This window comes from Passer montanus, unplaced genomic scaffold (genome assembly GCF_014805655.1).
Source record: "Passer montanus isolate IOZ18808 unplaced genomic scaffold, ASM1480565v1 scaffold22, whole genome shotgun sequence".
Lineage (NCBI taxonomy): Eukaryota > Metazoa > Chordata > Aves > Passeriformes > Passeridae > Passer > Passer montanus.
The window spans coordinates 12,885,036-12,899,073 of record NW_024366815.1 but is presented as its reverse complement, the minus strand read 5'-3'; the positions used below and the strand labels follow the sequence as shown (position 1 = coordinate 12,899,073).

The following is a 14,038-nucleotide window of genomic DNA, read 5'->3' as shown; positions in this document are numbered from 1 at the left end:
TCTGGTAATTATCTTCCATTTCCAGTAACTTTCACTGAGGAGTGGGTATTTGTTTCAAAGGTGTAGTAACTCTTGCTGAAATTCTGTAAGAAAGAATGATTAGTTAAAGGAGATGTACCCAAAGGTGTGTTTTCCATAAGGTAAAATAGCCGTACAAAAAAATGCAACTGTCCTAGGTGGGAGGAAGACCTTTACTTAAGTGCAATTATGTAAAATCAAGCTGGATTAAGTAACAAAAGCTGGAGTAAACAAACGAATATTTACTGTTGTGAATGTAAGTGTGACAGCATTTACTTAATTTGCTCGCTTTTGGGTTCAAAGCTTCGCAATGCTGAGTTCTGTGAATTCTTGTACTTTGAGAATACTAATACATCTTGTTTAAATGGACAGCCTTGTGATTTGGACTGTCATTTTGTTATTGGAATGAGGGGTAAATGGGTACTGCTTTGCTCTCTGGCTAATTTATGTAATTTTACTTCAAGGGTGCCTCTCTAAGTATAGTATTCTGTCACTTGTTATTTCTCATCTCTCAAAGTAACAAGTCTGCCAAGTGTTCCTATTCGAGATTGAAACATTTTTTACTGAGCTTTGCATTTCTTTGAGAAAACAAACCAAGAAATGTATACTATTTTTAAAGGGGAAGTCAAAGGCCAAATTTTGAGGTTATGTTTATTTGAGAAATAACTTTTTAAGTAACGCTTCACATTTAGAAGAAGAGTTTTTTTCTGTTGAAGCCAAATAGAACACTGGATGTAATATTTGCATATTTTCCATATATTTTCTCAGAAACGAGATCAGTTGCAAGATGAAGAGGAAAGAAAGAGCTCCTGGGTGAGTCAGGAGCGACAGAAAACCCTAGACAGACTTCGTACATTTAAGCAGGTAACAGAAGAACAGTTGTTCTTTTCTGGCTGTTTTGTTCCCCAAGGAAATTCTCACTCATTCCAGTAATAGCATTCACTTTCCTATTAGTGATTCTCTTTCATTGTATCATTAAGTGGTCTTTGGAAAATTCACAACAAAATATGGCATTGGTGGTAACGGATTTCTCTAGCTGTTGCATTCCCAGTGCCATAATAAGTTTGTATTTACTCTTACCTTGTGACAAGACACTTGGCACATATTCCTGAGAAGTATAATCTAAATGGTACTTCCCAACAAAGAGCATTGCCATCTGACATGGCCCCCTGCTGCCGATTGCTGGAATACCTGCCCCTTCTTATTAAAACGGAAGCATCAGACAGTGCATACAAGGTTGAATGAAGGGGAAGGAATAAGGAAAGGGCTGAAAGTGAAAGAAAACAGACCGTCTTAATTGGTGAAGACTTTTTGTTGTATACATTAAAAAAAACAAAGGTATGAGAAGTTTCTGTGCTGGAAAGTTGTCTTCTTCAGCAGTATTTCAGCAGTATATTCATGTCCTTATTGTTTGCAAGGTTCTTGAATTCTGTAACTTCTGTAAATTGAAGCAAATTTACTTATTTTAACCAGCAACTGTTTGTGAGGTGACTTTTTCTATTAATGTACTAATATTCTTACATGTTATTGCTTTAGGCCTTCCACAGTTTTGCAAAAAATTAGACCTTTCAGAAGCAGCTTAATTTTTTGCTTTAAAAAGGCTGTGGCTGAAACTAATATGAAAAGACTGATAATGAGGCAGCAAATGTAAGGAGTAAATTAAGGCTGAAAGTCTTGAATGTTCTCAAGATATACCTTTTAAAACAGTTTGATTCACATATAAGGCCAGTGTATTAAGTCAGGACTGGTCTGTACTTGCTGAGGGAGCCATTGACCAGGTTTAGAAGAGGAAAGCAAGAGGGAATTTTGAATTTTAGTTTCCAGTAAAAAAACAGTTTTGAATGTGAATCTGATTCATAGTAAAATCATAATTCTAACCTATGTTTTCACTGATTAAACTAATCAAATTGTGGCTTAAATAAAAATAAAAATGTGAATAATTTTTTGCATAAAGCTGGGAGTATGTTTGCTTTGTTTTTACATACAGAGTGAAATGAAAATTGTTTGTCAGAAATGACAGGTATGTAAAATCTAAAATAGTTGATTGCAGGTGCTTACATAATTGTCAATACCTTATTCACTTTAGCGGTACCCTGGGCAAGTAATACTTAAATCAACCAGACTACGGCTGGCTCATGCAAGAAGAAAATGTGCAGCCAGCTCAGTGCCCTGTGTCGAGCAGCCTCAATCTTTGCCAGCAACCATACAAATCCAAGACAAGAGTGAGGAGGTGGAATTGGAAAAAGCAGTTCAGCCTTTGCAAGTGCAGGAATCCACAAGCCTAAAACAACTTCAAGATGTCTCTTTGCCTCCTAATGGTGTTACCTCTGAACTGCCCCGTGTTAGCACTTCTCCACTCACCAGTGACCAGCTTCAACCAGAGACTGCTACTGGAGTACAGCTTCCACCCCCTTTGCCTCCTCCACCTCCACCTCCACCTTTGCCCTCCAAGGAAGATGCCACCAAATCCTTAGAGAAAAGTGACAGCTTTGTTAAACGTCAGAGTGTGGAGAAGGGAGTCCAGCACTCTTCTGGTGTCCCACCAGCACATCTGTTCGATAGCAGTCAGCTAGTCAGTGCCAAGAAGAAGCTTAAGAAGACTGGTGATCTAGAGGGTTTACAGAGGAGGAGAGGTAGTGTTTTAATTTCTTCATATTTAATTTAAATTTTGTTGTTATTAATTTAAAAAATACAATGCATATCAGTTCATCTTTTGAATTGCTCTGTAGGAAAGTTTATACTGTGATTAATTTATTATTAATAGGAAAGCTGTTAAATCCTTTTTAGCTGAGAAATGCTGGCAATTTGAACACTAGAGCTTTTACGACAGCATGGCATACTTGTTCAGTGGAAAAACACTTGTGAAATTAAGTCTACATTATTCCATGTTAGACTAGACAGAAAATGGACCTAAATGCTGTTGAAAAGAATATTTATGTATTTACTTTCTGCCAGCCCTGTAAATATTCCGTGCTTCACCTGAGGATGCAGTGTTCTATTTAATAACAGAATAACAATAATTTTCATGTAGTCCTATTGTTTATTTTACTGACTTGTATTTTATCTTGAAATTTTTTATAAAGCACCTATTGTGTGTGCACTTTTAAATACATCATAATAAGACAAATATAAGTTCAAATCTATTATCCCTCTTAAGAATACTGTTAATGTCTGCAGCAGCACTCTACCTGCTGCTCCATATCCCCTGAGATGTTCCAAGTTTCTAAGTTGCTTCAGAAATTTGTCTCTGTGTGACAGACAGAGACATTACAGTCCGTTCTTCCTCCTTCAAATGTGCAATACTGTATTCTTTTATATTTCTCTTTTCATTGTGTCTTTTCTGTCTCGGACTTTAGTGGAAGGACAAAGATTATTCCTAAATGCAAAACATGTTTTAAAAAAACAAATTGTACAATTTACAAAAAAGAACCTGGAGATAGATACATATTGATAGAGAGGTGCTGCACAAATTACGTGCTATTGTATGCAAAGTGTTTAAACTTTATTATACTTTATTATAATGCATTCTCTGGGATGAAGATCTTTCCCATTCATGGCTCTTAAAAGAGCAAAAGCCTGATTTTTGCAGAAAACTAGTTTCAAAATTAGTGATAAAGGAAGGATTTGCCATAAAGAACTATCTCTGACTTCTTTGTTTTCATTAATGATAAAGTAAGACAATTTCTATAACTGTGCTGGGACTAGGTGCTAACAAATACCCAGAGAAGTAGGAAAATGCATGCTCTTGCAATTGACTGTATTGCTGCTTCCCTTGCTGGCTTGTGGAAATAGTCATGTAGTAGGTAAAATTAGCCTAAAAATGCAAGTGGTAAGAATGAATTGCACAGTCCAGTATGTAAGACATGTACTCATTACCTGAGTTCTAAAGTAAAAAAAGATGATGCAGTAAACACTTTCATTATGCTGAAATCCTTGCAGTTTATTTGACTTTCCTGACTGCAGACAGAAAAGCCACAGTGTTCAGAACGTTTTACTTCCTGATAGGGAGTTAAGTAGTTACAAAAGTTATAATTGTCTGTATAAACCACCTTGGACCTCGTAATAAGGAAGATTATTTAGAAGCTAAAACAGTATTGGAGCTGCCATTATACTTATAGTATGGGATTATCGTATTTATAGTATGCAGGCACTTTTTGTTCTGTAGAAAATAAAAATTAAAACGGATCAAATTTTGTGAAAATAATACTGAAGGTCTTTTGATTTGCTGCAGTGAGTTCCCCAATGGATGAAGTGCTGGCTTCCTTGAAACGTGGCAGCTTTCACTTAAGAAAAGTTGAACAGAGAAGTCTGCCTCCTTTTCCTGATGAAGATGATAGCAATAACATCTTGGCACAGATCAGGAAAGGGGTGAAACTGAAGAAAGTACAGAAAGATGTTTTGAGAGAATCCTTTACAATTCTGCCTGATACTGACCCTCTGACAAGGAGCATCCACGAAGCATTGCGAAGGATTAAGGAAGCATCACCTGAGTCAGAGGATGAAGAGGAGAGTTTGCCTTGCACAGACTGGGAAAACTAACCTGTAATTAAGCTACATTTAAAGATAATATTTCTGCAACAGTTTTTTTATGACAGTAGCAGCTAAGCCTCAGGTTGTGCATTCTAGGAGACTTAGTAGGAATGTGACTAAACTGTCTGATGTCCAGTGTGATAAAAAATGCACATACGAATTGAGTATCACTGACTTTTCAAAGAATTTATGGTTTATAATAAGGAAAACCTCTTTTTAGACAGTATGTTAGCCTTTTATTGTTCCAGTAATGCTGCTGAATATTGACTTAAGAAAAAAGCTCTATTTTATTTAGTAACTTTGAAGGGACAGTTCCCAGTTTACCTAAAAAGTTTAAAAAGCAGCACAATCACTCTGAGACACACCTTGTACTTACTTTCTAATTATTTCTAGCCTTGTAAAAATTGGATATGTCTTACTTCAGACTGAGTAACTTCTAAGTGAAGGACAGTTAGGTTTGAATGCTGAACACATCAAAATCTCATGCGTTATCCTGAGTGGCTGACTTCTTGTTGGCTTGGTTTCAGTCTCTAAAATCTCTGACTTGAGTGAATTTCCAGGCTATAAACAGTAAATACGCAATTTATGCTTCTTCTAGTCATATGAGTTCCATGAACTTGCATTAAAACTAAGCTACAGTATCTGAAAATACAGATATCAGACTTCAGCAGGTGAAATTAATGATTTCAGAACAAACCAAAAATTGGCAAGGGATCAGTTTTCAAAATAATTGCTGCATCAGTAGCGCAAAGATATTTGTGACTGCAGCAGCAGCTTAGGGCACTTCTCTGTGGTGGCTCTCATTTTACTTACATGTGAATGAACTTGAGTATCAATGAAGGTTCCCACTAAACCAAAAATCTGAGAAACCAGAGGTATGACAATCTGTAAAGAAATTAAAAATCTGTTTAGAAAGGCTATTTAACCAAAATGGAAGACAAATATTTGTAATCCTTGCAACACAGTCAGCAGTAGAAAGAAGATAACATTTTTGAATGTTCACAATCCAGCATTTCTACCATGGTTAGTTGTTACCATAGCTGGAGAGTGACTGTTGGTAAAGTGCTACAGCTATTTAAAAAACTGATTCTGACTTGGCACATCATCTGCTGAATGTTCGTATGATTATGAAATACTGTCTCAATCTGTTGCATTGGTATGGTATTTTCAAATTATAATATTTTAATTTTTTGAAAAGGAAAATAAATGCTGTGTTCAATTCCTCATGAACTAGCCATTGGCCACCCTAATGATTTCACAGTGTTTAATTATGGCTTGCTCCTTCTATTCCATACCAAATGTACTGCTAGTTTTGGACTTGAAACTCCAGGAGTGGAGATGTGCTTAACTCTTGCTGAAACTCCAAGTGAAAATAATTTTGCTTTCACGTAAATTCTTTCTATCCTTGCATATTAAAAACTACCACTACCACAGCTCTTCAGAAGTCAAGTGACAGCTGTAAGAAAAGACATGTCTTGGAACTAACTTTTCTTTCTTAGTGCAATTGCAATTAGATTGCAATCTAATTTCCTAGATAACAGATCCAATTTGAACTTTGTGATTTGACTTTGATTTTAGTAAATCTATTTGACTGTTTAGAATTTTGTTTGCATTTTTTTGGCAAGATCCAAAGACATTTTCCAAAACTGACTTAATTGTTTTAAAATCAAATTGGTTGACCTGCTAAGCATTTTACATTGGAAGTGCATCTTATAAGTATTCATTGCCACACAACGTAAATATAGGTTGTTCTCTGCTATTTGCAGCCCTATAAAAGGAGTTCAGAATGCAGGCTGAAAATCACTGCTGCATGGTCCCTGGTTGTTGTCTCCTTTTTACCAGTCTACATCCTGCTGAAGTCCTGTGAAGTCCAAATCATTTGGACCTAAAAGCAGGATTCAGTGTCAGTTCAGTGTCAGGAGTATGTGCTCCTTGTTCTTTATATATCTGGGATTTGGTTTCTCTTACCAATGTTGTATTTTATTACAAAAGCAACCCTGTTAGAGGTTGTTTTAGGCGAAATTATTTAACACATAATAGTTTTGATTGAAAAATAGTTGTAAAGAATAGCTCAGAAAATAGCTCAGAAATAGCTGTATTAACAGCTCAAAAAAAACAAGGAAGGCCATTGCTTTCCAAGCACATGAAATAATTTGGGAGAACAGAGATTGCGACAAAGCCCTTGAAAAACTCGACTGAAAAAATACTTTCCATATAGATGAGCATACTTGCTTGAAGATACAGACTGGTTTACTAGCATTCATCATACAAGTCTAAAGTAATGGAAATGTGTTGCAGAAATAGCAGGGTAGTATTTTTTACTGTAAGGTTATCCACTTAATATCATGGTTTAAGATTGACCTACTGGTTTTTAACTTACAGGCACTACATGTGCCAAAACAGTAGCATAGAGATTTTAGGTTGAAACCAGGTTTATGGAAGTATGTTTCTACATATTTTATATGAATTATGCTTAATTATATGTATGTCTGTATTGGCTAAGTGTAATGCAGATTTTTGCCTTAGGAAATGGAGGCTAAATCTGATACAGTGATACATACTTACTAAGTACCAGAAAGTTCCTTGATATATGCGAAAGGAGCATTAGCAGTGCTCAATGAAGTGGTTTCATTAATTATTGAAGTTTGAAGACAAAAACTAATAGTAACTAATTCTTGCAGGAGATCTAGTAATTTCTTGTATTGCCTGTTCTGTGAGTTAAGAGAGCTTTCTGCATAAAGTTATGACTAACCTTTTTAAGCGCAGTACTTTCCAGACAGACATTCCGAAACATGTAAAAAGATACTGAGGCATTCTATGTATTGAAGTAGCTGAGCAAGTAGTATAAATATCTAGTAGCTTCTGTATGAAAAATCTGAGAGATTACTTGAAAAACTAATCAAAAATATCCTGAGAATATCTGCATAATAGTGCATCATAGTACACTAAGAATACTATAAGTAATGCAGAACCCGAGTTCCTGTCAGTGGTGGACAAAGTAACAGGTAACAAGGGAACTTTTGTTCTCTGTAGTCTCCTAATCCAGTATTTTAGGCCTCTTCAAACTCTAATCTGTGTGAACTGCCAATAATACCAGAAGGCAAAAAAAAAGATCTGGTCATATCTGTGTTCTGGCTCCAGACTCACTGTGTCATTATCCTGGGAGAAAAGAGAACCTTTGCTCAGTACACACTGCTCAGTATATTGCATGTTGCCTAATGTATTGAGAATATCAGAGAATATTTCTACAGCTGTTTACCTTTTCAAATGTTCCTTTTTCTTTCTTCCCAAACAGGTGCTTGACAGCCACCAACGTGCAAAAAGAAACCCCAGTTGAAGATTACTTTTCTTCTGCATTTCTGAGAATTCAGAGCCAGCAGTTATGACCATCAGTTCCACAGGAGGCTTTCTTTGGCAAAGAAATAGTCTTTGGCAAATAACTCAGTACGTGGAAAAAAATGGCCTGAAATGTTAATTTCAGGTCACTTTTTTCTTTATTTGTTCAGACAAATTCTGGTTTGGGCACAAAGCTAAGTTGTTAAGACATGCATTTTATACTATCAAGAATGCCCAATTCTTAAGCACTTTTTATATTTGCGTTAGTAATGTACGGCCAGTTAAGTGAGGGGGCCATTTTGAGTTGGGAGACCATTTGCTGTTAGAGTAACTTTGGGGTTCCAAACCAGCTGTAAAATGGCCCCTTCACTGCACTGAATATCTCATGTGCTTGAAAATTCAACTAAATGACTCCCTGTAGAGAAGCTTGCTGTGTAGCAATCTGAAATTCCAGAAAGAGAATTCCTAGTTGCACTACAGTAGCTGAAATTCAGTAACATGCAACTAAGACTTTTTTTCTTCTTAGCTTGAAGAAGCATATATCAGTATGAAAAGCAACAAGTGACCACAGCACAATGAGAATTAAGAGTTGAATTCAGAACATATTCAAGAATGTGTTTGTTTCCACCATGATATATTTAGGAAGACATACTGCAGCACCTTTTTAGAAGGTCATGTTTAGTCTGACTTCTTTTTAAAGTAGACATTTTCATGCTTTTTAAAAATATTTAGCTATGCTGAACCAAGTTAGTTATACTTTTATCATTTGTTATAAGAAGCAATATTTTGTAATTTCATACTTAAAAATATTTTTCTCTTTTGGTTTAAAATGGCTTTTGATTAGTCTAAGCAGCCTTCTTTAAAAAATATCAAAGCACTTAAGCATTCTGATAATTGAGTTGTGAAAATCATGCTATTCTTGCTGGTTTTCATTATTCCCTTTAGTGGCTGCAAAAATGTTTGTATTTCATACCCAAAAGCCTACTGGCTGAAAGAAATTTCTTTTGATTCTGACTGTTTTATTTTTAAAGGAAAGTTACAACTTCCTCTGCAGTGAATACTTAGGAATAGTCCTAAACCTCATGACTAATGGCTGCAGGCAGCTACTCTTAGGATACCACAGTACCAAGAGGTATGTCAATACAGAGATACAAGTAGCCTTGTACCACCTAAAAACCTCATGTGGTACTAAAAATCAGCCCGTTAGACTTCTAGGAAAGCTGAATTTCCACTAGCGTTTTGTTTTTACTAGTGTAACATACACTGTGTTTGAGAAATACACAGTCCCTGTCCTTTGTGTTGTGTGGTCCATTCACTGTTCCTCTTTTGACAGATAAACTACTTTATGGGGATCTGGGTTCTTTTAAGTGGAGTTACTCATTGCTGCTGTCGTGTAATGGAACACGTACTGTGTTAACATTTATAACAGGGGATTTCACGTCTTGCCGTTTACTTACAGAGAGAGGAGCAGGAGACCTTACCTTAGCAATAGGCTGTGTAATCTAAAGGAACCTCAGCTCTGGGACCCTTCAGTCTATTGAAGATGTTTTGCTGTGGCTGTCCAAAAATTAAAGCTCTGTCAAACATCTCGAAAGGATTTTCTTAACCATGTTGCCTTACTTATAAAGTTAGTGAACATTGATTTTCAAAGCACCTGTGAGCAGCGTTACTGTAGAATTGTATAGATTTTGCTGTGTTAGTTGCTAGGTCTCTATTTTTCAGCTGTGTGAAACACCTGATACTGGCTTTCCACAGGCCTAAAAACTACATGATGCTTTTTTGTCTAAACTTATTCTCCGAATTCTGTGTTAAATGGTATGGTTGCAAGCTGTCTGATGCTGTATTCATGCAGCAATAACAGCACTTTAAAGGTTCATCATAATCATGCAACACTGCCTATACCATCAGCTGTTTTGTTCTAATTCGTTTGTATTTTCAGTTACACCACACACTAAAACCAAGGTTATCAAATAAATTTTTGGCTGTAGCACAAAACAGAATTTTGATGTAGAATGATAATACACATTATATATTTCGTCTGAAACTTAGTGCTAAATTAAACAAGCAGCTTTTATGTTCATTTGTTCCTATTTTCCAGCCTGCGGTTTCTTTCCTTGGAGTATGCATACAGAACACTAGCAAAATTTCAAGCCGAGGAAAAATAGTGTAATTTTAAAGTATTTGTACAGTGGTTCCCTTGCACAAAACGTTTGTCTGCAGTTTACCACTGTGTTGTTATCTAAATAGCTCCATGCTGTACTCTGCTACAGTTTTCAGATATGTTTGCCATGTGATCTGTCATCTTTGCCTTGAAAATGTGTGCATGATTGATGAAATTACTCTTCTTAATCTGTTTCATATTTAGCTGAAATCTTAGATTTCTGTAGAAGCTTAGTCTCAATAGAAATGGAGTTCTCATATGAGCATGTATTTTATGGGCACACAAAAAGTAGTTGTTACGCTGAGCATAGCAGTATGTATCAGTTCAAAACTGCCATCTGTGTGGAAAATGAATGGGTTATTTTCCTACATCCTGCTCAAAAAAAACCTGATTTAAATCTTCGTGAGTCACTAGATGTCACAATTTCACATAATTTTCACTTTGATATAAAAGTTGTGAATATGTAGTGTACACAGGCTAATTCATAAAAGGTACCATCCTCTGCCATGTGAAATTTTCCAGTGGGATGGCTACTGCAGAAGCGGGGAAAGTTTAGTACATTTACAAGAAATTTAGGGAAATTATGACAGTCCTGCGTTGAGGTCAGTTCCTCCACAGCTGAGAAAAGCTGTAATAATTGTGTTGGTCCGTGAGAAATCTTGGCAAGCATCATTAAGGAAAAACACGTAAACATGCGCAAGGAAAAAGAGCCTCCATTAAAAGACCTGCCTATTGATATTTTTCATTTTACTGTTGTGGCTGCATTGTTCTGTTGCTAGTTATTTAAGTAGTTTGTCAGCTCTTGAGCTTTTTCTATTTTTAGAAAATTCTTTTTTCAAATTAGAAGTTTAACTATGGTATAACTGACCCAGTGAAGTAAAGATTTGGGATGCATAATGTTTATTGTACAAATGCTTATGTAAGGACTGAAAAACCTTTTATGAGTGGGAACAAGAAACTAAATACTCCATTTCTGCTAAAATAACCAAAATCTAAGGTAAACAGCAATAGTCTTGTTCAGAAATTGAATTTGTATCAACAAGAATTTCATGTTCTCATTCATGGAGGTTCCAGATCTTTTACAAATGACCAATAGTCTTACTCACTTTACTGTATTTCCATGTTAGTTATCTGTCTAGGGTAGATGAAGGCTTTGTTTTTTTTATTCTTTGAACATCACTTCTAAGTTTTGCCTGGTTTTGTTTATTGTTTTTTTTTTTAATCTGACAGTCTGCATTCTACACCAGACACTTGTAAAATAAATTAGTATGATTATATATTGTGTACTTTTGTGACTGAATTGGGGATAGAACTCAACATACTTCACTACATTATTTGTAAAGAACCATTTTGAGTATAAGCACTATATTCTGTATTGTTTAATAATAAAGTAGTGATAGATGCATTATTGAAGATGCAACTTATTGAGAAGAGGAGGCAGAAACATTATTGGTTTATGTTACCCTTATTCCGTTTGTTGCACTGAATTTCAGGAGTGTAATTTGTAAATCAAGTTTGCTCATGCGTGTAATCAAATTTTATTTTCATTGTAATGCTTATGTGATTAAATTACCTGGATGTATTTCTGGTAATGATTTCATAAGCATGAACAATGTGTTGTTGATGTTTCGCATTACAGCATTAATGTTAAGAACAAGCAAAGCTTCTTGCAAAGAAAAGGAGTAACAGAAGCACCTTACTGGGAGAGCATGTTGCATGATTTCAGTCCTCTTGGAGTTGACAGTAGGTCATCCTAAACTTGACTGCAAATTGCTCTTTGGTGTAATAAGCACATCAACGTACTGCTATCAATGCTATCAACACAATGGCTGTTTTTAACCTATAAGTATACTGTAATTTAAGTTTTCCTACAAAGTGAATTTATATTTAATTGCTGCCTAATACATAAATACTTAGAATTTCTAGGAGGGTCAAGGGAGGGATGGCGCGCATGCCAGTATATTTGTGGGTGGGGCTGTTGCATATATGGGTCTTTGTACTTCCCATTCAGTTTGACTGTTAATCCAAAACTCACAGCTCTGGATTTGTTGAATCTGCAACCTGACATTTAGGTATTTTTATTGTGATTCAGGACTTCTGTATTCTGTGGCTCAGAGCTTCAGAATTTGACAGAAAAGGTCATCTTTCCATTCTCAAATGTGAATGCTTTGTACCTCTAACATGGAAAATGACCAAGCAATGAATTTTATTCTCCTGAGTTTTTAATATTAATGTGTAGAGCATTATCTAAAGCTTGTTAACCAGTAGTGTGTCCATTGAAAACAAGTAGAAAGGATGAAGACCATTTTGGTGCATATAGTCCAAACTCTGCAGAGACTTTATTCCAGAGACTGTCAACTATCCAGGAATTAGTTTGCCATAAACTGGCTTGATTTTCAGAGTATAAACATAGTTTTGACTTCTGAATTGGTAAATAAGTGTTGGGCATTGGGGATATTCACTTAACATCTTCCAGCGTGTTGTTGCTGTTGCTGTATTTTTCAAACTTCATTTTAAGTGTATACCAACTCGTCATCATGAAAGGAAAGCTAAAGAAATATAGATGGCTGCAAGTTGTCTTACATGAATGAAACCAGTGAAGCTTAATGAAACTAACTTCTTTGTTAAGCTTGTAGAATAAATAAGAAATAATGAAAACAAATTTTCCATTCACTAGCTTGGTGCAATATTATCATTAGACTAAGACACTACTAGCACATTGTGCTTGGCTTTAAGAAAGTTCTTTAATTCCATTATATTCAAAAGGACATATTAAATGCATATTTTATTGTAAACAACTCTGCAAATTTACTATGCCTGAAAATGCTCAAAGTTATTAAGTATTAAGCACAAGTATGTTTAAAAAAAGAGTTTAATAACTAAACAAAAGATTTCTAGCAATACCTAGAAACTAAAAAAAAGTTCTAATTGTCTGCTTCTTGGTCTTTTTTCTTTAGTGCAGCTTTTCTGCAGTGCAAGTTTATTGCTGTGTATTTCATGGGGTTTTATTATCATGATTCAGAAATATAAACCTGTACGAAAAGTACTGCATTCACCTTATTGTACATGCAATGTAACATCATACTCACAGTTTTGGTGCTTTAAAATTATTCCTCTTTTCTTTATTAAAGGATATTTATTTGATCACTGTCTTGGTTTTAACTTTGATTATGTACTAGCATTAAAAAAATATTTTTGGTACATTTTGGTTCCCACAAAAAGACATTTCAGATCTAATTCATCTCAGCTCCCATTGGTATCCTTACAACTCCTCAATGGGGTTGTAAGAATAATGATTTTCTCTGCCATGGTTTAATGGTAGGTGGTTGCATCTAAGCTGTGTTGCAGCATGGAATATTGGTATTTGTAAACGAAGCCACATTTACAATTAAAGTATTACAGAAGAACCTTGCTTCTAAATTGTGCTGGGTAGTTGTGTGTAGTTACAAATCACACCCACTTTCCATCTCTTGATGAAAAGACAGAAACACTATGAAAAAGGGTGAAAGTTTAAATACAGAAATGTTAAGAGCTTAGCACCCTTATTACACCTGCCATGTCCTTAACTGGAATTCGTAGCGTGTGGAAGTTCTTCCTTTTATTGCTCTAGCCTTTTTGTATTACTATTTATGTAGATCAGATCTTGCAAAAGACGTATCTTTATATTGTATCTCTTTTCCCTTTTGCTTCTATGTTTTTGGTGTAGTGCAGGTAGGTTATGTTTCTAGCTGGTTCCTTAACATAAGGAAACAAAAAACCAGTGTATTTCTGGAACAGGAACTTTTTAGTGCCATCAAGAGAAAACAAGAAAAAGAACATTTCAAAGAGCAACATTAAACCGACTTTGTATTTGTAGTGCAAATCTGCATTGCAACATGTCCTGTACAAAATTCAAAGCTGTCTGGCTTTGGTTTCCTAGTGGTGTGTTCCATGCCAGGTAATAATGACTCTTAAATTTGGGTTATGGCAGAACATGTAGAACAAGTAGGAAAT

At 35.4% G+C, this 14,038-nt stretch overlaps 1 protein-coding gene across 2 annotated transcripts in view; it reads left to right on the top strand.

The window, feature by feature from the left end:
• The window catches only part of JMY (junction mediating and regulatory protein, p53 cofactor), a 64,369-nt gene extending 51,180 nt beyond the window's left edge, over positions 1 to 13,189 (top strand). Inside the window, exons 8-11 of one of the 2 annotated variants that reach the window (XM_039709668.1) lie at positions 787 to 882; positions 2,105 to 2,651; positions 4,250 to 4,560; positions 7,844 to 13,189. In XM_039709668.1, coding sequence (XP_039565602.1) covers positions 787 to 882; positions 2,105 to 2,651; positions 4,250 to 4,557 — 951 coding nt within the window. In that variant the 3' untranslated portion in view covers positions 4,558 to 4,560; positions 7,844 to 13,189. Of the gene's footprint in view, positions 1 to 786; positions 883 to 2,104; positions 2,652 to 4,249; positions 4,561 to 7,839 lie in introns of both variants that reach the window. The other variant, XM_039709669.1, reaches the window with a different exon arrangement.
• The last annotated feature ends 849 nt before the right edge of the window (positions 13,190 to 14,038 follow it).